We start from the raw sequence: 24,912 nt of genomic DNA on the forward strand, positions 1-24,912 counted from the left end.
TCTTTACACGAAAATGTACATACATCCAAAAAATCATACGTAAATGCATATTGATATATTTTAAAAAAAATAATATTAATAAGAGTAAACATAAGGGTAAAAGTAAAAATATAAATGATAATGCGTATATGTACACAAAGAAGTCTATAGAAACACCTCTAGTTTATACAAAATCCTGAATATGTATACACAGACACACACATATACACATTTTCTCTCACAGATACACGCGTATATATATATATAAAAAAAAACCATACCGGTATATTCAAGCGTACATAAATTTTGTATTTTTTGGTTGTTACAAGAGTTTATCAATATTTAAAATATGCTCTAATTTAGGTTAATAAATTACGAAAGTTTAGATAAATAATTTGAATCGTAAATAATTTTAATCTTCTAACGTTTGAGGGAATAATAGTATGTTTTAATAGAACTATTTGAAGAATTTACTTATTACGGGTAAATATGATAGCGTTTAAAAAAATTTACTGTTATTTGAATGCAGAAAATGTATGTTTTTGCCAGTGTTTACATTTGTAAGAATGTTCTATGAAAGTATTTACCAAATTATTCTTTGAAAATAAAATGAAGAGGAGTTCTGTAACACAAATATTGCAGAATTTTCCACCCTTTTCATATGGCTTAGAAATAGAAAGAATAAGCCAGTCTAGTTTAAATTTAATGTTATTATCTTTAAGATCCCAAATTAGTTTGCTAAGGCCCGTGGAATTACGTTTGTTTCTATCTCTAAAGGATGAAAAATGGTTAGAAATTCTAGTGGATAATGGTGTAGAGGAAGAACCTACATAAAAGTGAGTATTTTGGGGAGTACTAACTTGGCATTGGTAGATAGTGTTTCTGAGTTTCGCATTTTCACTTAAAAAACTAATTCTTTTGCTATTGACTTCAGAAATAATGATTTTGTTGTTGTGACTATTACTATTATGTGTCGTGTTATTATTATTGTTCCCCATATTATTATTATTAGTGTTATTATTGTTATTTTGGTAAGGGTTAATAATGTTTGGTTCAATGATATTACTGTTTGAACTCTCTATTGGATGCAAAAGCCTCATATTGTGTGCAGATATTATCTGTGAGATGTTCTTCATGTTAGAGAAACCGAATCTAATCTTGTGTGTGTTTATGACTTGGGAGTAGTGAGAATGTTTAGGGAAGTTCTTATTTATAGCATTTTGGAACTTGGATACCAAGTTTGATTTTACGCTTTTACTAAAAGGAAGAATTACCCAGACATATTTATTAGGTTCTGGTTTAGAATGTTTTCCGGTATTGTTTATAAATAGTCTTAGTTTATTATTATCGTTGAAACAAGGTTTTATTTGACTGTTATTTCCCTTATTTCGTGAAAGAATGTTAAGCTTGTTTCTATCGTTAGGTAATTTATGATTGAGGATATCTCCATATTTATTGTTATTATTTAAATTAAAAACTGTATCATTATTACTATTGCTATTAAGAATATTACTATTATTACTACTCATATCGGTTTCAAAATTAGAATCTATATAATTAACCTTTTCTCTGTAACCGGCTTTTAATAAAGCTAAATTGTAAAATTCAGCCTCCTTATTGAAGATGCATTCATTCGTAGAAAGATTGGATATTCTAAGTGAAATATTTTTGACCAAATTTCTCGTTACTGAATTTGGATGATTGCTGGATTTGCTGATATATTTTAGGTTAGTGGAGGGTTTGTGATACGGGAAGAATGTTTTAGTGTGTAGATCTAAAGTGACGTCCTAGAAGTTAGCTATAGATGTTTCATCTTCAAATACTATACCAAAGACCATTCTGCTAAAAAACCTAGCTAATTTATTTTTTATTTTTTGTATTTTTTTATTTGTGGTGTTCTCTAAGTATAATAGACAATCGTCTCTGTATAGACCACCCTTAACATTTGGGAATTGGTCTTCTAATTCGTATAGAATGTATGTGCATACTAAGTCTGCTATTTGAGCTGAATCGGAACTTCCCATAGGAACGTCGAATCCTTCTGGGGTGTCCTTACGTATCCATAGTTTTTTATTGAACTTAATTATGGAATTTCTAGCTGCTTTAATAACTTTAAATTCATCTCTAGGCATACCCGCCTTCTTGTGAGCAAACCAAAGTGCTTTGTTTAAAATAATGGGGTTAATTGAGGGATAAAAATTAGAAATGTCAAATTGGATAAATTTGTCATTGTTTTTGTTGTTAATATTGCGAAACCAGTCAACTACCTGCAAAGAATTAGACCATAAATTAAGTTTTAATTTGTTAACTAAAGTAGGAATGTATTTATCAAGTATATTTTTGCTAAGAATACCAATATCTGATTTTGATGGACAAATTAGACGTAATTTAGGGCTATTCCAAAAGTTTATCTTATGGTCTTTTAAAACGAAATAGGGTTGTTTTGGGTTTAAAGGTTCAGTTCTCTTTTGTAAATCATATTCCTCCACTTAGGAATGCTAACCTTCGCTTCAAGGTTAGCATTCCTAAGTGTTGTTTTACTTGTGATTCTGTAGTTTTTTTCTATTTCTCTTTTTAGTAGATCATTGTAATGTTCCTTAGATAATTTGTACATATTTCCTGTTTTGTCGGACTTGACTAGTAATCCGTTAATGCTATTTATTTCCTTCGTTAAGTTGTTTAGGTATCTGAGGTGATTATTTCTTAGTGGTGATTTCTGAAATTTCACTATTGACCACAGTTCTTCTTCGAATTGCTTAAGTTTTGGGTTAGTTGGTGGGTAGTTCTTGGATTTGAATAGTTTTTTAAAATCCGAATATGGGTCCTTGTTTTTTTGTAGGTCATTCTTGCTATCGAAGAAGTATGTTATCCATCTCACTCGGTTTATAAAAGAGTTTGTCTTACTGATAAGCTGCTTAAGGAATGCATTATTGTTTTCATACTCGGTCATAATGTCTTACGTTTAAGATGATTCCCAGGCTTTCCCTGATGAGAAAGTTACAATTTTAATATCACAGATCCCTATGGATCACATAGGTTGTAATCCTTTGAAACATATGTAGGAATAAAGTATGCAATTATAACATGCGTTTTCTCCATTCCTTAAATTTTTAAATATACTCAAATACCCAAAATTTCAAGGACTTCCTGCCTTAAAAACAGGAACAACATCAAAGTTATTTTGTGTTCTTTGCTACATTGGTTTCTATTAACCCATTTATTCTATCCGAAGAATTATTATTCATTAAGATAGAAGAAATACATATAATTATATATATATATATATAAAGTGTAGTATATTGCCACTTAAGTGTGGCTGACCCCTAGGGGTGGATGTTACTGTTGCTTTTAGCCCCAGGAGGACATCTCCTCCAGCTGGCTTATCGACACACGACTGTGTCCTGTTTGCCAAGGGAGTTATCCCTCTCACCTCGACCAGCAGCACGAACGTATCCGGATTTCAGGGTTATTTCCCTTCGTCGGCGTTCGACAGCTGATGACCTTGGTGAGAGAGACAAAAACCTGGCAAACCTTATATCTTCTTTTCCAGTGAAATTCTTCACTGATATTGAAAAGGTGAAAACAAGCAATGTTAATTCTCTAAATGAAGTATTAACAGTAACTGCACGATAAAGTGTAGTATATTGCCACTTAAGTGTGGCTGACCCCTAGGGGTGGATGTTACTGTTGCTTTTAGCCCCAGGAGGACATCTCCTCCAGCTGGCTTATCGACACACGACTGTGTCCTGTTTGCCAAGGGAGTTATCCCTCTCACCTCGACCAGCAGCACGAACGTATCCGGATTTCAGGGTTATTTCCCTTCGTCGGCGTTCGATAAGCCAGCTGGAGGAGATGTCCTCCTGGGGCTAAAAGCAACAGTAACATCCACCCCTAGGGGTCAGCCACACTTAAGTGGCAATATACTACACTTTATCGTGCAGTTACTGTTAATACTTCATTTAGAGAATTAACATTGCTTATATATATATATATATATATATATATATATATATATATATATATATATATATATATATATATATATAGAGAGAGAGAGAGAGAGAGAGAGAGAGAGAGAGAGAGAAAGAGAGAGGAAAAACAGAAGTTGAAAATGTACTGAGAATTGTTAAAATATTTATTATTATTATTATTATACTTAAAGATTTAACCAGTTTCACAGTTTACACTGATTTTCAAATTTTTGAAATAGAAAGACGTGGTTTATGACGCAGCTGTTTTGCTTCTGACTAGTGTTCGAAGCTATTTTTATAAGGAATTCATGACTCAGATTAGTATATAAAAATAACTCTATATAAAAATAGGGCAAGGTTCAGACACTAGACAGAAGCAAAACTGCTGCGACATAAGCTATGCCCTTCTCTTTCAACTTTTGGAAAATCAGTGTAGACTGTGAAACCGGTTAAGTTTTTAAATATAATAACAAAATATTTTAACTATTCTCAGTGCATTTTCAACTTCTATTTTTCCTACGTTTCTACCTGTGTGGAATAAAATAACTTTGTTTTCTCTCTCTCTTTCTTTCTATCTCTCTCTCCTTCCCTCTCTCTCTCTCTCTATCTCTCTCTCTCTCTCTCTCTCTCTCTTTGAACTTTTCCACTTTTGTAAACCTCCTTTATCATCCTTTTTTACCTTACTTTCCTTCACCTACCGTCTCTTCGTACTCTGGATGTTCCTAATCTGTCTTCTCTAATCTGCACCTATTACTTTGTATTCTTCTCCCTCCCTTTCTTTTCTCCTCTCCCTGTCACCCCATTTCTCCCTATTGTCCCATCTTCCTTTTTGCTTTGTTTTTTTCTCCCATCTCGCATATATTTTCTTCTCACAACCCCTTTTTCGTTTTTTCTCCTCATGCCTTTATTTTTTTTCCCCCACACCTGCTAAAAAAGTTTTTTTTCCAGTTTTTTCCCCCCTTTTTTTCTTTTTTTCCTTTTTTCCACGTCCAATTTTCTCATCACGCTTGTTTTTTTTCCACCACACCTTTTGTAATTCTCCTTCCCACGTCTAATTTTCTTTTCTCTCTCGTTCCATCATGCCTGACTACAAATCTTTCCAACTCACTCTCCACAACCGCCTAAAACTATACCTCCGCACACTTCCCTCTCTATACTTTCAACCTACTATACGACTCTCCTTACTCATATTCAAGAAGACTCGTTTCTCTAGTCATATTACGTTTCTCAGTCGCTGCTTACATCACCGCCTCATCCCTAAGGGTTTCCGCCTCCATTTCCACCCCACTCTCCACTCCTCTACCACCATTCTACCCATACTCCGCACCACATCCTACCGCCTTATGCGGGCCACCATTCGCTCCAATCTCTCTAAAATCCACACTATCGACCGCCTTCTTCCTCCAGCCTTTTCCATATTTTTCTCCTCTCTGTCACCCTCCCATGCTCACAATACATTGCGCTTTATCATTCAACTTAATCATCTCTTTCATGCATTTCTTACCGACACTAAGCTCCGCAAACTTCACTCACTCCTCCATTCCTCTACACCCGATGCCACTACCCCAACCCCTCCACCACCCTTCTACCTCCCTGATGTGCATTCCCCACCCACACCCAACCACCCTGCCTCTCCCACACACACTCCACCCCCTCCCTCCCAGCCCTCCACCATCCCGACCGCCCCTCCTAACCCTACTTCATCCCCTCCTACTTCTATTCCACCCACCCCTTCTCCACTTCAGCCTGTCGTTACCATTCCCCCAGATCTTCCTCTCTCTGAGGCGGAGCGCTCCGTCCTCAATAGGGGTCTGCGCTTCATCCCACTCACTCCATCCTGCAAGGAATTTCAAACCCGTGCTGATGTCCACAGCTTTGTGCGCCGCGTTAGGTTGGGTGCGCTTTTCCATAACACACCACCCGCACCCAACGAGGACTGCTTCACTGACCTGGGCCGACGACCATCCCAGTGGACGCCTGCTCCTGGCCAGTTCCAGGCAGTTGATCTTTTCGCGGGCGCCTGCCAACGCGCTGTGGGCCGGTTTAACTTTTCCAGGCGTCCATCTCGACTCAACATCTCCCCAGCCGAACTCTCGGCCCTTCGATCCCTCCGACGCCGCACGGACATCATCATAAAACCGGCTGATAAGGGTGGAGCCGTGGTAGTATGGCGCGCGGACCTCTACGAGGCCGAAGCTCTCCGTCAACTTCGAGATACCTCATTCTACCGCCCTCTGCCCTCCGACCCCACGCCCAGCTACCAACAGACTGTGTCCTCCACTATCCATGACCTCATCCTCTCCTCCCATCTCCCCGCCACCGCCTCCAACCTTATTGTTCGCACCCCACGCACCCCCACCATTTACTTCCTCCCCAAGATCCATAAACCGAACAACCCTGGCCGCCCCATCGTCTCCGCCTGCAACTGCCCCACCGAGCTTATCTCAAAATACCTAGACCGGGTCCTCGCCCCCCTAGTGGCTTCTCTCCCTTCCCACATTCATGACACTAACCACGCGCTTCGTCTATTCAACTCTTTCTCTTTCCCTCCCGGCCCTTCTAAGCTTCTCTTCACTCTAGACATCCAGAGCCTCTATACAGTGATCCCCCACGACGAGGGGCTGTGTGCCCTGAAGTTTTTTCTAGACCAACGCCCCAACCCACAACCCGACACCTCCACACTCATTCGTCTGGCCGAACTTGTCCTATCTCTCAACTGCTTCTCGTTCGCGGGAGATATCTACCAGCAAATCTCGGGAGTGGCCATGGGGACGAGAATGGGCCCCAACTACGCGAACCTCTTCGTTGGTTATGTTGAGGCCCAAATATTCTCCAGTTTCACTGGTCCCACTCCCGAACTATACGGTCGGTATATCGACGACTGTATCGGTGCCACCTCTCTCTCCCGCGAACATCTTGACTCGTTCCTCTCTTTCGTTCAATCTTTCCATCCTGCCCTCCACTTCTCCTGTACTGTCTCTGACACCTCTGTCCCCTTTCTCGACATTTCGGTCAGCATCCTCCACTCCGCCCTTAGCACCTCCATCCACTACAAACACACAGACTCACACTCCTATCTCAACTTCTCCTCCTCCCACCCTAGACACACAAAACTTTCCATCCCCTATTCCCAATTCCTCCGTCTACGCAGACTTTGTAGCGACAGCCATGACTTTGAGACTCAGTCTCAACTCATGGCTCACCACTTTAGCCTGCGTGGATATCCACCCACCACCATCCACACCGCCCTTGCCAGAGCACGTTCTGTGGACCGTGCATCTGCTCTCTCCCCCCGAACCCGCCCTGCCGTTTCCCGCCTCCCTTTTCCCCTCACCTACCATCCCACCACCCTACCCCTCCAACGCTCCATTCTCCGAGCTTTTCGGCGCCTCCAGTCCGACCCCTCCACCTCCCACATCTTCCCTAATCGACCCCTCCCCTCCTTCAAACGAGCCCACAACCTACGGGACCTCTTGGTCCACAGCTTCTTCCCCAACCCAACCTCCCAACCTGGCTCTTTCCCCTGCTCCCGTCCACGCTGCCGCACTTGCCCTTACCTCTCCAACACCACCCTCCTCACCAGCACCCATCACCGACCCTATCGCATCACCGACTCCTTCACCTGCACGTCTACCAACATCATATATTGCCTCTCCTGCTCTCTCTGCCAATCCCTGTACATCGGACAAACGGGGCGGCGCCTGGCCGACCGATTCGCGGAACACCTCCGAGATATCAACGTCGGCAATGACACCCCGGTGTCACGCCACTTCCGTTCTGCCGGCCACTCCTTGCGGCAACACCTGTCTGTGTTTGGATTGTCCATGCACAGGGGCCATCCGGACTCCCGTTTGCGCCGTGAACAGGGATTAATCTTCTATCTTCGCTCCTTTGCGCCACATGGGCTCAACTCCCCTCCACTCTTCATCTAACCCCCTCCTCCTGTCTCTCTCCCCCACCCTCCCTCCTACCACCCATCTCTCCCCTCCCCCACCTCCTGCTCCGACTCCTACTTCTTTGTACCTCTCTTCATACTTCTCTCCACTCCCACTTCTCTTCACCCCTACTCTTTCTCTCCTCTCTCTTACTCTCTCTCACTCTCTTCTCTCGTACTCCCCCCTCCCCCCTCTCCCGTACTCCCCCCTCTCTCACTCTTACTCTCTACACTCTTACTCTCCTACTCTCTACACTCTTACTCTCTCACCCTTACTCTCTCACTCTCTTCCCCTCTCTCTCACTCACTTTCTCTTCCTTTCTTCTTCCCCCCCCATACCCCTCTTCCCTCTCTCTCACTCTCTTTCTCTTCCTCTCTTTCTCTTCCTCTCTTTCTCCCCCCATACCCACCTTCCCCCTCTCTCAATCCCCCTTCCCTCTCTTATACCCACCCTCTCTCCTCTCTTCCTCTCCCCTCCCATACCCATCTTCCCCCTCTCTTACATCCACCTTCCCCTTCTCCCTCCTCGTCAACACCCCCTCATAAGCTCATCCCACCACACCCCAACACTCCTATTCTACCTTCCCACTCCACCCCATCCAATTCCTTACACCCACCACCCACCCCTACCCACATACCCCACCCTACCCACATACCCCTACCTCTACCCCACACTCCACCCATGCCTTCCCCACCTCCCAACACCCTCACATCACACCACACCAATACCCTTGCATCACACCACGCACACCACACCAATACCCTCGCATCACACCACGCACACACTACAACTGACCAACTACTTTCTTCCTTTCTCCCTTCCCCCATTTTCACACTACATACGTCAAGATCACCAGCAGTCTACCTCCCACACACAGCCCCTCGTTCCCGATCACCGTTTGTTATCTCCCCCTTTCTTAGCTCTCCTGAAATAAGAATTTCTAACTTCCGGTCAGTCATTGTTATGATCGGCCATTATTATGATTGACCGTTGACTGAACACTATTCAATTTTTTTTCTCCGTGTTTTTCTCCTTGTCTCCGTATTCTTTCTGTTGAAGAGCGTAGCTCGAAACGTCAAAGACTTTCCGTATTCCCGAGCGTCATACTAATATATACTTTTGTTATTTACACCACCTGTCCTCGTCTGTTGTTATTTTTTGTATATTCTCCCATATATATATATATATATATATATATATATATATATATATTTCGTATGTGTATTTCGTGTGCAAGATTCTTGATGTGGATACGTGTGTTGAAAGAAATACAATTAAACCTTGGGAGAGGCATTATGCCGGTAATAAACACACGCACTGGTTCAGTCCTTTATTAATTTATATAGTTTTTTGTTAAATTATTTCATTGCACTCTTGCAATCTCTTCAGTAACTTGTCTCTCCACTTCCATTTATTTTGAATGTATGATCTGGCGTTGTTTTGGCGTTGTTTCGAAACTGTTTGGTATGAGCATGTGAGTGTGTGCAAGCTCGTATGTGTGCACGCTCATATGTGTGCACGCACTTATGTGTTCGTGCTTATATGTAAGTATGTGCGTCCATATGTGTGTTTGTAACAATTTCGTTTATATCAGATCAGATAGAGACTTTTTAATTAATTTATTTACGTTCATATTCCGCATCATATGTGTGAACAACACATGCAACCATGGGCAATTGTAAGGCCCTCATCTACGTGTATTTGGTGTTTAAAATTGGTTGTGTTTCAGTTATGAGGACCGACTCCTGTATTTGTCGCAACGATGCGTCACCGGGGTGTCTAGACAGGATTTCTATGCTAATTCTGTCCAGTACACCACCATGTTGTTCTTTGGCATGCTGGTAGAGCACCGTGGTTTGTTTTTTATTATTATAGTCCCTCCAATGTTCGTTTACACGCTCAGCCAAACTTCTTGCCGTTTCACCTATGTATGTCGTGTTTCTGTTTTTACACTCACCATCCATACAGCTTATTTTGTAGACTACATTTCTGGCTTTGCAGTTGGCACCAGGATTATTTTTGCACACAATGCAACTCTCCTCAACACACCTTGTTCTTCTGAAGGGATATGTTTTACATATTATTGATCTAATTGATCTCCCTGCTTTTTCTATAACATTTATCCTCAACTTGGTACTTTTGAGGATTTTTCGAAATCTGCGGGCCAGTTCTCCGTGTGGCGTGGCGTCCACAAACATTACTCCCTGGAACTTGTCGGTATTGTACCACGTGGTCTTTTTGTTTGTTTTGTCACTAATCCTTTGTAGTCTATTCCACTGTTTGTTACAGTATCTAGGTTGTGTTCCATTTGTGTCTTTGACAACAATCTCCTCAAATTTCTTGTTAGCTCCTCTGTATACCCGGATTCTATCTTTCTGGCTGTATCCCGAAAATTGCATGCGATGCATGAAGTCTTGAATATGTTTTTGCCCCTCCCATGGACTGCACAGGGGGGGGGGGATATGTTTTTCATTATTCTAACTAAATCGGCTATTAATATATTGATTTTCACACTGTGTGATAGAGCCGAATTCTTATGGATAACATACTTTGAAGATGTAAGTTTCATATAATGTGAGTGGAGGATTTGAACTTTGTCATTAATTGTTTCTAGCCAAAGTTCTGTGCCAAGTACTGGGAGTCTCATGTTTAGGTGTCTTGTTGGGTAATCTATTGTTACCTTGATGCTCTGGTGTATTGTATTAGCTATATTCTGGATGTTTTCCATCACGATCTTCTCGTTCTCTTCAGTCTGAATGTTTGATGGTGTTTTGACTACGATGTTAATGTCATCCACATATCTCCCGTATAGTTTGAGTGTTATTGAGTGTTCTTCGAGAGTTGTTTTCAGCTTTTTGTCCCACCAGGTCATGAATAGGCTTGCCACGTCTCCGGCCACACTGACACCAATAGCCGCTCCCTGGACCTGCATGTATAGTTTTTCATTGAATTTAACTATATGGTTCTGCAGGGTTGTCTTCAGACTTGCACCTACAGCATGTGCAACCATTTTTCTTGTTTGGATATTATCCTCTGGGTCGTGGGTGGGTGTATTCCATCCCTTCCAACGCTCTGCGGTGGTTTTTCTAGCAGCTGATGTGATCGTAGGTGGTCTACCTCGTCCTGACCTGGTGGGGCAGAATCTAGTTAGGTCGTGGTGATCTAAGTATTCATTATTATAAACGAGCTTTAGGAGGAGGCCTAGTTCCCTCGTGTTCACTTCACGGAAGGTTACTTCACTTTCCGAAATAATTTCAACACATCTCTCTACGGCAAAGTCAATGTCAATGGATGGATAGAGAGATACTACATCCATACTGCCTATAATACAATCTGTCAGGTCATGGGAGCAGTTACATTCATTGACTAGGTGAAACGGCAAGAAGTTTGGCTGAGCGTGTAAACGAACATTGGAGGGACTATAATAATAAAAAACAAACCACGGTGCTCTACCAGCATGCCAAAGAACAACATGGTGGTGTACTGGACAGAATTAGCATAGAAATCCTGTCTAGACACCCCGGTGACGCATCGTTGCGACAAATACAGGAGTCGGTCCTCATAACTGAAACGCAACCAATTTTAAACACCAAATACACGTAGATGAGGGCCTTACAATTGCCCATGGTTGCATGTGTTGTTCACACATATGATGCGGAATATGAACGTAAATAAATTAATTAAAAAGTCTCTATCTGATCTGATATAAACGAAATTGTTACAAACACACATATGGACGTACATACTTACATATAAGCACTAACACATAAGTGCGTGCACACATATGAGCGTGCACACATACGAGCTTGCACACACTCACATGCTCATACCAAACAGTTTCGAAACAACGCCAAAAACAACGCCAAAACAACGCCAGATCATACATTCAAAATAAATGGAAGTGGAGAGACAAGTTACTGAAGAGATTGCAAGAGTGCAATGAAATAATTTAACAAAAAAACTATATAAATTAATAAAGGACTGAACCAGTGCGTGTGTTTATTACCGGCATAATGCCTCTCCCAAGGTTTAATTGTATATATATATATATATATATATATATATATATATATATATATATATATATATATATATATATATATATAAAAGATAATAAGAGTGAAAAAACTACAGAAGGCTTGTGTTACATGGTTAAAGTATATATTTAAATTATGTCAGAAAAATGTTAGAAAAATGTTAGAAAAATGTTAGAAAATCTTTTTGGTATATAAACATTGTATTTTGAGAAATAACCGGTTTCGTGTTGTCTTTTCAACTTTCTCTACTTCATTGTGTACTGTTCGTTCCAGTTTGAGAAAGAAGAGTTCTAGATAGGGGGAGGTAATTAGGGATTTCTTCCGGTATAGGGGAGATAATCGAAATCTAGGAGGTGGTAGAATTTGATTAATTTACAATGGTTTTGTTCTATATTTTTTTCCCCTTTTTTTTCTCAGTGGGGTGATGAATTTCCTTATTTAAATGTGTTAGCAATGGTTAAGTTTGGGTTTGTATTTTTGAATGAAAAAGGTTTCCTTATTTAATCTAATCTGTGTTGGTGTTTTAATGGCACATTGATAAAAAGGAAAGATTATAAATTGTGGTAGCATTTGTTTTGCGCATTTCTCAATATGATCACTAAAAGGGGAAAAAAATATAGAACAAAACCATGGTAAATTAATCAAATTCTACCACCTCCTAGATTTCGATTATCTCCCCTATACCGGAAGAAATCCCTAATTACCTCCCCCTATCTAGAACTCTTCTTTCTCAGACTGGAACGAACAGGACACAATGAAGTAGAGAAATTTGAAAAGACAACACGAAACCGGTTATTTCTCAAAATACAATGTTTATATACCAAAAAGATTTTCTAACATTTTTCTAACATTTTTCTAACATTTTTCTGACATAATTTAAATATATACTTTAACCATGTAACACAAGCCTTCTGTAGTTTTTTCACTCTTATTATCTTTTATACATCCAACCACGTGCTTTCACATACCAACTTTCTCACCTATATATATATATATATATATATATATATATATATATATATATATATATATATACATGCATATACATACATCTATATATATATAAATGTGTATGTATACACACACATATAGATGAGTATATATATGCAAATAAGAACCTGTTTTCACCCTATGGGATCTAGATATTTTAAAATGAAGATCTGGAGAAAATGATTAGCTCTTGATATTAAGATTTAGGCATAAACGAATTTTCACAAGTATATGTACTTAAATTTTTCGAGTAAGGTACACGATGATTAATGAAAATCAGATTTGCCATATGTAGTACTGTGAAAAAGAAAAAAAAAAGAGGAAGAAAAGGAAAAAAATGAAATATTGATGGCCGCAAAATTGTTTTCTCGGAACGAATATAAAAAGATATTAAGTGCGGTTTTGTATATCGCAAAATTCTTGGGAAGCGAGTGTTGGGAGATTCGATGGTTGAAGCGAAACCGAAGACTGGGAGGTGTTGGGTGAAGCGGTTAGTAGAGCAGAAATGTCGAGAGACAGGTGATCTGTTGTCAGACAGACAGGCACATATACTTATAGATACTTGCTTACTTACTTGATCTCTCCTGATAGAATCGCAAAGGCAACATTATGTTGAGCACCACTGTACTCCATCTGTGTGCCAGAGTACGGGCTCTCTGCAGAGGATTTGCTTCTCCATTCCTTGATGTTCATTCATCCTTTCGTCTGTCAGATTTTCTTTCTTCCAGCCCCTACAGTTTCTTTACTAATCTACTGGAACTTGTCAAATAGTTATACCTGCAATTATTCTTCGTTGTGAAGTTTTCATGGTGGCTATGTGATAATGAATGGTTTCACGAAGCTGCTCGCTAATGGTATGATCCGAATATAATATGCCTGAGACACTAGTGGAACATCTAATATCTAGTGATTATCTTATCTTTCTCTGAATTTTCTCAGAGAGATATGGATATACATATACATATTCATACACACACACAAGCCTGCGCGCATATAGACATTCATTTGGGTTACGATAGGTTATGAGGGATATACGGATCTGATCGAAAATATTTTAACATCATGAGTCAATGCAATCATTAAGTAACTTATAAGAGAAACTGGCTGGATTATTTTTTTATCCAATCACCTCAGGATATCAGTGGTTGATATTTTTTAAATAGCTACTATTAAAGTTAAAGCTAATGTTAATTGTTATTAGAATTAAAGTTGATATTGTTAACAGGTTATTATTTGTTGACTTTCTGTCAAGCTGGTCCTTCGATGAAGACGTATTTATTTTTTAAGCAGCTGTTGCAATAGAATTTTTTTTGTTTTTTTTTTTGGAGCTCATCATTCTTTTTAAAGCCACCAAATTTGCACGACTCAAATGTTAACTGATCGGAAATGCTCGATTATAACTTCACAGAAATATGGTGCTGTTGGAGAATGACGAATTCTCTAGAGAAAAACACCTTGCAATCTACGTTTATACCGTTCGCGGAGGCACAATGGCCCAGTGGTTAGGACGTCAGACTCGGGGGACGTAGGGTCGCGGTTTCAATTCCTAGGCCGGGCGTTGTGAGTGTTTATTGAGCGAAAACACCTAAAGCTCTACGAGGCTCCGGCAGGGGATGTTGGCGAAGCATGCTGTATTTTTTCACCACAACTTTCTCTCATTCTTTCTTCCTGTTTCTGTGGTACTTGTATTTCAAAGGGCCAGCCCTATCACACTGTGTGTTACGCTGAATCTCCCCGAGAACTACGTTAAGGGTACACGTGTCTGTGGAGTGCTCAGCCACTTGCACGTTAATTTCACGAGTAGGCTGTTCCGTTGATCGGATCAACTGGAACACTCGTCGTCGTAACCGACGAAGTGCCACGATATACCGTTTATTCAACTTATATCGTAAATGTCCTTCAGAATGAAAGAAGAAACGCTGTGATATTTTCTCTCTTAGTTTCGTACTTGCTTAAGCAGGTTTTGTATTAACGACAGGAATTATATCTTCAGATAAAATAACTCGTACTTTATTATAAGAGGGAAGCTCTCGGCAAGAAAAAACTTCGACACAATTTCAGTCCCCCATAAGAAAAGGCACAATATATTATAACCTTCCTGCCTAAAACAGAAGGTTTTATTATATCGTGAAAAAGAAACCAATAAAAAATAATACACGTCGAGAAAAACACTAAGTTACTCGTTGTACAAAATGACAATATTAATCAAAATGATTCTTCTTCTTCTAAATATCTTTTCTACTCTAGGTACAAGGCCTGAAATTTTGGGGGAGGAGGTCCGCCGATTAGATCGACCCCAGTATGCAACCGGTACTTAATTTATCGGCCCCGAAAGGATGAAACGCAAAGTCGACCTCGGCGGAATTTGAACTCAGAACGTAAAAACAGACGAAATACCCGGCGCGCTAACGTTTCTGCCAGCTCGCCGCCTTTCTTCTTCTAAATATCGTTGAGTGGAAACTAACATGGTTTATACAGCTAGAAAATGTTTAAACAATTAAAATCTACCCGTAATGAAGAGAAAAGTTATTGATCTTGTCGATAATTCTAAACAAGAAAGGTAAAATAACTCCGATATCTAGACTGATCGAAAATTGAACTGCTAACACAGTGGGACGTGTTATAAGAAACGTTTAATATACTTTATAGTATATTATGGTTGCCGGCAATGAATTTCATAAACAGTCTACTTTCCAAATATCGAAGAAGCCATGCCACACAAATCAGTCGTAACTCTGAAGCTTAATTTTCTTTTTCTTTTTCAATGCATCAATTGAGAACAAAACTTGTTTATAGCTGTATTCTCTGTCACGCCACACATTGGCCAATCATATTCTGTCACTGGTGCGATGATCTGCCCATAACAAAGTCATTCAAATCCCAAATGACTGTTTAGCGTTTTACTGGTCTGTTAATGTTTCTGCCAGCTCGCTGCTTGAACGGTATTTTCAATATTAATAATAATAATTTTTGACAAAACTATGATTAAAAAATTTGAGGAGGAGATATAGCTATTAATACTAGGTTCGGTATTTGATTGATATTTATTTTATCGATCGTAGTTAGGTAAGTAGCAAATTCTTATAATCTATTCTCTAATAATAATTTTGTCAACCTAATACCTACTTTATCGACCTTGGTAGAGTGTAAGTAAAAAAATCAATTTCAGTGGAATTTGATTTCAGAAAGTATAATGACACAACTAAATACTAGAAGGCATTTAATTCGTCACTTCATCAATTCTGACAAGCCATCGGACCCAAAGACAACAAAAATAAGGACAACAAAGAGATCAATATTTAACTTACATTTCATTGACATAAAGACAATGTGCCGCTGTGAGGACCCAATATTTAGTAATAAGCATGCCTCCACAGTTGAATATTTTCCGTCTGTGTTTCGCAGTAATGGAGACCATCCAGGGCCAATGACCTTCTTCAGAGAGTTTGCCATCTACAATAACTGGGCTGGTGTCTACCTTCTCTGAAAATATTGGCTTCACATTCAGTTTAGCATTTACAATTATATACAAATAAGCACATTAAAATAAACACATTAAAATATTCATTTAAATCGTTATATGATTTTGGTAGGGGACTAATCGCAAACATACATACATACACGCATCCATAAACATACACATGTGCGTGGGCGCACACGTACAGACACCTACGTAAGTGTAGCATCCGTCAGACATGACGAGCTTCATTTCTGCCTTCTGTCAGTAATTCTTAATAGTTTTGCTTCAGTCATTATTCCATTTCATTACATCAGTTATATGTAATCTAAAAATTATTATTATTATTATTATTATTATTATTATTATTATTATTATTATTCAGTGTTCAGTGAATAATGATAACAACAACAACATTTAAAATGTTCGGTGAAGTAAGATCTTATTAGCATACAGCTTTCATAGAGCTTTCCTCACTTGATTTGCATATAATACGTTAGTTAACCTCGTAGTAAATTAAAATAGAATGTATTCATGGGGAATACAGCATGACTCAGAATATCTGAATATGTATAATATTGAGAAGTTTAATTATTCATTTGAAAGCATTGGCTGTGCAGATGGAAGACGATGTTAAAATATCTTATTGTTTTCCGAAGTCACCAGAAAGATAATTGAGATTATTCTTATAGATCTGTTTCGAGATGATTTTTCCCTCATCAGAGAGTATACACCGTTATTCTTCGGCTACCCACAAAGCTATCAATGGAAGTCACTAAAACACAATAACTTATAACATAATACCATCCATTAATAATAAAACGAATGAATAATTCAACTCAAGAGCACAAAGACTATTAAAAACTCAAGACATTAATAGCTATTCACAAAACATACACTAAATCAACAATTTTCCAGAAAAATCACTTACGTATGCAGCTCTTGTCACATCTAACATAAATTATAACGGAACGGACTACGTAACTATGACACTAAATCATTTCAATGTTAGATATATTTCCTGTCTACAATAGGCCAAAAGCTTGGAATTTTGGGAGAGTGGGGGCTAGTCGATTACATCAACTGCAGGCTCAACTGGTATTTATTTTATCGATCCGAAAGGATGAAATGCAAAGTCGACCCCGGTGGAATTTGAACTGAGAACGTAAAGGTGGACGAAATGCCGCTAACTATTTTCCCCGGCGTGTTAACGGTTCTGCCATCTCACCGCCTTAATGTTAGGTATAATTAGCATAAATACACATTTCGAACGTTAGTAAAAATATTTGCGAACAAGCCGTATATGGTTTTGAAAAGTAATAATCTAGATTATCAGTACCTGTTAAGGAATAACAATATATTTCGACATACAGTTTCACATTAAGAGTCTTGCAAAATTAATGCATAAACGTAATATCTAATTCATAATTCAATTAATCCCGTTGTTTACGCAACAGAAATCTTAATTCTAAATACTGTAGATCTTAATGTTTTGATTCCGACATAAAAGAAAAAACAAAACAAAAAAAAATATAGATATTATCACAGTTTCTCATCGTCTGTGCGATATAATATTAAGAAATCCTGTAACAACAATGAAATATGAAGTTTATCTTTTTCTTGTTTCAGTCATTTGATTGCAGCCATGCTGGAGCATCACCTTGAAGAATTTTAGTCGGACGAAGCCACTGCAGTATTTAATCTTTTTAAAGCCTGGTACTTAGTCACTCACTATCTTTTGTAAAAATGCTAAGTTACAGGGACATAAACACATCAACGCCGGTTGTCAAGTGGTGGTGACGCGCGCGCGCGACAGTCTTCTTTCAGTTTCCGTCTAACAAATCCATTCACAAGGCTTTGGTCAGCCCAAGTCTATAGTAGAAAACACTTGCCCAAGGTGCCATGCTGTGGGACTGAACCCGGAAACATGGGGTTGGGAAGCAAGCTTCTTACCTCACCCCCCCCCCCCAAAATGTAGTCTTTAGAGGTTAAGGAGTTAGAGTGACCTCCCCTAAAATTATATTTGACATTTTCATAACTGCATTTATATGATATATAGAAATAAGTTTAATATCCTTTCTATCATGGTTCTTTTACATAAAACAAGTTTGGAGTTTATTTCGTTTCTGTATGTGGTTTGCAAGATTCTTGATATGAATTCGTGTGTTGAAACAAATTTTGTTATGTCTTAGGAGAGTCATTATGCCAATTAATAATAACACATGAACAGTTCAATTTAACTCCTTTACTATTAGTTAATGGTAAATATCGATTGTTCATGTGTTTAAGAGGTGATCGGTGTGTTTGTTCGTGAAAGTTCTTTCATTGCCGTGCGCAACCATTTCAGTAATTTGTGACCACCCGACTTGCTTACAGAAGCTGTTTATGGGAGCCTACCAGCCACTCCTCTTCACGCCACCGGTGTTTTTCCAAGGGAAAGGCAAAGGCTGATACAGCTTGGCTGCTAGTGATGACGTCGCGACTCATTTCTACGGCTGAGTGAACTGGAGCAGCATGAAATAAAGTATCTGGCTCAAGAACACAACACACAGTCCTGTTCGGCAATCGAACTCACTACCTCATGTTTGTGAGTCCGACACTCTAACCACTGAGCCATGCGCCTTCACATTGTAATAAATGACTCACTAGTTATGTAATGTTCCATCTAGCTACCCTAAAAGTATTAGATATGAAAATCAGTCCATCCTGTTTGCTTTGAGATGGTGTATGAGCAAGAACAATGTGCTTATAAATAGCTAAATGCGCTACACAACGATTGGTGAAAACTCAAAAAAGAACGTTGAAACGCACAAACAGCTGTTCCCCCTTTTTGTGTCCGCTCACATATTGTACAGACAAGTTGTTTACAATCGTCGTCACACACAAAAGCTAATAACAAAAGAAGAAATGATTTATTGATATGTTCTACAATATATTATAGCAACGAAACAAAATACTGGTAATTCAATGTTCAATCTCGTTGCTACGAAAATATTACGGATGCAAATTAGCTGGTCCACTTTAACCTAACCTAACCTCATATATTAATGGGTTTATAAGCAATGTTTGTCGATAGCTAAAGGTAGTACACACTGGCTGACGAAGTTTCAACAAAAGAATTGAAACATACGAGAGCTGTCCTCGATATCTTTTTTTCTTCTTTGTTTGCACACGTTCTTCTGTTCGAACAGTTTATAAACTTCTTAGCAGACGGGGTTGGCTAAAAAACATCAACAATCTATTCATATGATCTTTGGTACATTGTAGCAGTAACTAAATATTACCCTAAGCGTTATAACTCTTTGGTTTCAACTTGTTCAACTTGTCAAGCGTTAAAACCAACACTTTATTGTTGCTTCTGTGATGTTCTTTTTAGTGTTTATCAACCTTACTCTACTCACACACACAACAGCATATAAATAGATAGATCAATAGAGAGAGAGAGACATACATACACATACATATATATGAATGTATACTCTCTCTCTTTCCTTTCCCGAGCGTCCAATAACACTATCCGTATCACGTCCTCACTTTGTTGTTTTTTTGTTATTGTTTTTTTGAACTTATATATATATATATATATATATATATATATATATGTATTGTTAAACACACACACACACACACACACACACACACACACATATTGTTAAATACATATACTAATGTATATGCTTTGTGTATTTTCTGGTAGCTGCAATGACGTAGCAGAATCTATAACTTTCATGACGCCGGTGTTAAAACACCTTAGAGCCATGGACAGGCGAGATAACTCACCCTCAATCCCATCTGGGAGTGATAGACATCGATGTTTCGTCATTTTTGTGGCTTATCAACACCACCTGTGTGTATATATATATATATATATATATATATATATATATATATATATATATATATATATACGTAAATGTAGAACGATGAAATGAGTGCTCAACACAGCATTGGTGGATATACAATTTCTTTATTTGTGAATTAAGGCTGCCATTGGTTTCATATTAAGAAGAGTAGGAAAATATCCTAGTATTTTAATAATTTTTCAAGCCGATCACACACACACACACACACACACACACACACACAGAGGGAGAGAGAGACATACAAACACATGCATATATATGAGTGCATTTGAATATATATATATATTCTTTTCAAAGCTATAATGGAAGTGACAAGGGAGCATATTCGGCATATTTTACTTTATGAGTTCAATAAAGGCAACAACGCAACGGAAAGTGGGAAGAATATTAATGCAGCATATGAGGGTCAGACAATAAGCATAAGCCAGCGTCAATGGTGGTTCCAGAAATTCCGAACTGGGAACTACAGCCTAGAAGACGAGCCCCGTCCTGGAAGCTCTGTAGAATTGACGAGGATGTCCTGTAAATTCTGGTGGAACAAAATCCCATCGTAACTAATGAGGAACTAGCAGAGAAGCTTGGATATGGTCATTCAGCCATTCATCGATACCCGCGTGCCATCGGAAAAGTCAGAAAATTAGGTCAATGGGTTCCTCACAAACTTTCCGAGTCTAATCACGCGGTCACATACTGCGAGGATGACATTCCAAAGGTTGGAACAGTTTGAATGGGAAACGATTCCCCACCCACATATTCGACGGACATTACTCCATCTAATTATCATTTATTCCGCAGTCTTCAAAATCATTTGAACAGAAAAGATATGAATTCTGTAGACGAGGTCAGAACAATACTGGAGGAGTACTTTTCGCATCGGACAAGTGCATTTTGGAAGAGGGGCCTTGCAAGTCTATCAGATAGATAGAAGAGCATTGTAGAAAATGAAGTAGAGTATATTTTAGGTTAAAAAAGAACTTTGTTTATCTTAATTTTGAAGAATAAAAGTATTAAAAAACTGCATTATTTATAGGATGACCCAATAGATGGTCAGTGGATCATATATCTAAGAAAGAAGCACACTGTATAAGTTTGAGCATTAATGTATGTACAAGAGGTTGCTTATGTGGCAAGCTACAGAGTGACCAATGGTTTGGCATCCACAAAGCGCTTAGCCTTGTAGACGGCTCCGTCTATAAGGATCAACTTTTTCTTTATCACAAATACTTTCAGTCATTCGAAATCTTTTTTATTACGTTTTTATGTAATTTATGTTAGGTATTGATATCCAGAAACGTGTCGAGAAACACTCCCTTCGACTCTTTACAGTTTGAGTTCAAACTCCACCGAAACCTAATTTGCTCTTTAGAGTCAATAAGTCATAGTTGAGCCCTGGGCTCGCTGTAATCAACTGAGCTAAAAAATAGTAGCCCTGTTCCCAAGTTTGAAGTAATTATGATGATTATTGACGCGTGGTATAAAATGTAGGTTATCGAACTAAATGTGTCTCTATTTCAGTTCAAATTCTCCTAAAGCAGGTTTTTTTAATGTTTATTCACAAGTATGAGTAATAGGTATTTACATATTTGTACTTACTATTGTAAACTACAACCTTTCTTGAAAATGTGTGGCCGGATGTAAATGCAAACATATCACACATTAATATTGAGAAAACGCTTTAACCACTGTAAATCGCAGCAAATATTGTTACATTAGTACAATTATAACTGCTTAAATGATTTTCAAATTCTATGGCGGTTCTACGAAATAATAAAATGAATGCGAATTTTTACAATGAAAAAAGTATTTATACTGAAATAACTAATTTTATAATAGAATAAATTTCACATTTGTAAATCTGCAATAAATGTATGTAGCCAACAACAATTTTACTGTTTTAGGCGCATGCGTGGCTGTATGGTAAGAAGCTGGCTTCCCAACCACATAGTTCGGGGTTCAGTCCTACTGCATGGTACCTTAGCGCCTGTGTATTTCATTATAACCTCGGGCCGTCCAAAGTCTTGTAAGTGGATTTGATAATCGGAAACTGAGAAGAGCCCGTCGTGTGTGTGTGTGTATTTGTGTCTGTGTTTATATCCCATCTTCGCTTGACAACCAATATTGGTGTGTTTACGTCCTCGTAACATAGCGGTTCGGCAAAAGAAACCGATAGAATAAGTATCACGCTTTAAAAAAAATAAGTACTGAGTGTCGATTCATTTGACTAAAACTTTTTCAAGGCGGTGCTGCAGCATGACCGCAGTCTAATGATTGAAACAAGTAAAGAATAAAAGAATTACAAATGTAACTTGTTGACTGAAACCATGTAAGATACCGTAGTGGTTTTGGCATGAGCTATCAATCAGCCAATGTGGAGGGCTCTTCATTAGGCCTTGCGCCCAACAATGACACTTCATGTATTGAGTTCGTATTAAATTTTATTAAACTTGAAAAATTTTCATCAAAACAATGATATAATTTGTCACCTTGGAACTTATTGCCAAGCTGCATGATCAACAACAGTACCACCACCATTGCTACTACATCTGCCATACACACACCATTCAAACTTCTGACACCAACCACCATCATCAATACCTTTGACTTCACCGCCTATCCCTCCATCACCATCACCACTGTCTTTCTCATCACTTACTCTCACCGTCATCACTGGCCACCTCCGCCGCCGTCGCCTCCTATTATTATCACCACATTACCATCACAAAAAGGCTAAATGTGTGTGTAAAAGAATTGTGTTCAGTATGTACTGTGTTCAGTCCCTCTTTCTCTCACATACCCACTCTTTCTCTTATTATTACTCCCACTGCCACCATCAACACTACTACTTTTAATAAAAACATCAACTCTCGCTAAATTTCTTTGCCTCTCTTTCTCTCCCTCTCTTTTCTCTCTCTCCCTCTCTGTCTTCGCCACCGTCCTCACCGTCTCTATGCCTACTATTACTCTCACCCCAACATGAACAATAGTAGGAGTGTCAATGAATAGTGAGAGAGGTGGGGTCGAAGTGTGACACAGTGACACACAAATTAGTTTTCACATTTATTATATTAGATGTTAGTTACTATAAAAAGGGGGGAAATCTCCGAAATATATTTCTTTGGCGTATTGATTTGTGACATTGGCACAAAGACTTAATTTATCATTGAAGAGCATGAATGGTTGATGGATGGATTATGAGAGAACCAGTCGATGGGCCATCAAAAGAAAACGGACTGGAAAAAATGTAAATATTGGGTTGGTGCATAGTTATTGCAGCTTTTTTTCAACAAATTTTATTCAGCAAAAACAATAACAACATTTAACAAAACCATCTTTAAATGATGGTCTGACCGTCTGCCAAGCAAATGGGAAGCAGTAATTGAAGTAGATGGTGAATATGCTTCGGAATAATCATTTAAAGATATTTTTGTTACATGTTGTTATTGTTTGTGGTGAATAAAATTTGTTGAAAAAGCCACAATAATTATGCACCATCCCAATATTAAAGTCGTTGTTTAACCCTAGGTCAGCCTAGATCAAGCAGGCTTTTGATCAAAGTATTCCATCCGTGGCTATTTTCTTTTTTTTTTTTGTTGTTTTTGTAGAAATAGTGTACTTAGGATTACACGTTTCCTTGACGAAGATTTCGCTGCTATTTCAAGCAGATCAAATAACTACATATAAGTTTCCTCGTTGGTTTGTTTTAGATTTTAATGATGTCATCTTTTGAACTGTGCGACAGTATGATTGATCAGAATTCGTCGGTTCCTCAATGCGTCAACATGGCCTTGTGTGGTTACAGCGACCTCAACAGCTGTTACTAAAGCATGGTGTTACAAGTTTATCTCTACGTTGGTCATTCCTTTGGTGTAATTTGAAACCTCCCTTTAACTCTTCTCGCTGGATCAACCTGTCAAATTTTCTAGGTTAATATTACTCAGAGAAAATATTTTCGATATTTATTTTTTTATGTAGCAGTTCGCGAACAGTTACAGAGATAGGTATAAGTATAAAAAAAAACAAAAAAAAACAACAACAACAACACTCCACCAAACACAACAACAACACTCCACCAAACACAACAACAACACTCCACCAAACACAACAACAAAAAAAAAACCCATCATTGGTTACACTGCTTTTCTGACAGTGTATGTGTGACATGGAAGTGTCTGTAATTCAGTGTAGAATACATATCTCAAAGGACTTCCGTTATAAAGCCCTTGATTTTCGGTTTTTCTCGCCTATTTTTATACCCGTAATTGAAACCCATACATACAGTGGCTTCTGAACATTTTTCTTTTACTAAATTCCCACTCACAAAACATTAATCCAGGTTACAGCAGAAGTCACTTAGTGAACGTGCTGCGCAATGTGATTGAACTCAGAACCACACAATTATGTGTGCGCCTGTCTGTAAATAGTGTTTAAACTGGATAATCACATTATAAGTTTCTTCTTCTTAAAGTCTATCTTTATTTTATAAACACAAGGTTGGCCAAAAGTCACCCGACAGTAATTCTGTATTGACAGGAATGAGAAAATGTGTCGCTCAAGAAGGACTTTGAACAATTTTCATGATGTTTCATATTTAGATGCTTTTATCAAATTCATTCAGTTGTTATTAAATGGCCAACTCTGTATAGATTCAACTTGGCTTAGTGACTTAGTGGCTACGGCATT

General features: G+C 38.5%; 1 protein-coding gene across 2 annotated transcripts in view; it reads right to left on the reverse strand.

Moving 5' to 3' along the window:
- LOC106878390 (renal glandular kallikrein) overlaps positions 1–24,912 on the reverse strand; it is a 44,028-nt gene that overhangs the window by 12,255 nt on the left and 6,861 nt on the right. Inside the window, exon 4 of one of the 2 annotated variants that reach the window (XM_089364297.1) lies at positions 16,221–16,395. In XM_089364297.1, the coding sequence (XP_089220423.1) occupies positions 16,221–16,395 (175 nt within the window). Of the gene's footprint in view, positions 1–13,486; positions 13,986–16,220; positions 16,396–24,912 lie in introns of those variants that run through there. The other variant, XM_089364298.1, reaches the window with a different exon arrangement.

Source organism: Octopus bimaculoides, chromosome 16 (assembly GCF_046866305.1).
Source record: "Octopus bimaculoides isolate indiv1 chromosome 16, ASM4686630v1, whole genome shotgun sequence".
Taxonomy (NCBI): domain Eukaryota; kingdom Metazoa; phylum Mollusca; class Cephalopoda; order Octopoda; family Octopodidae; genus Octopus; species Octopus bimaculoides.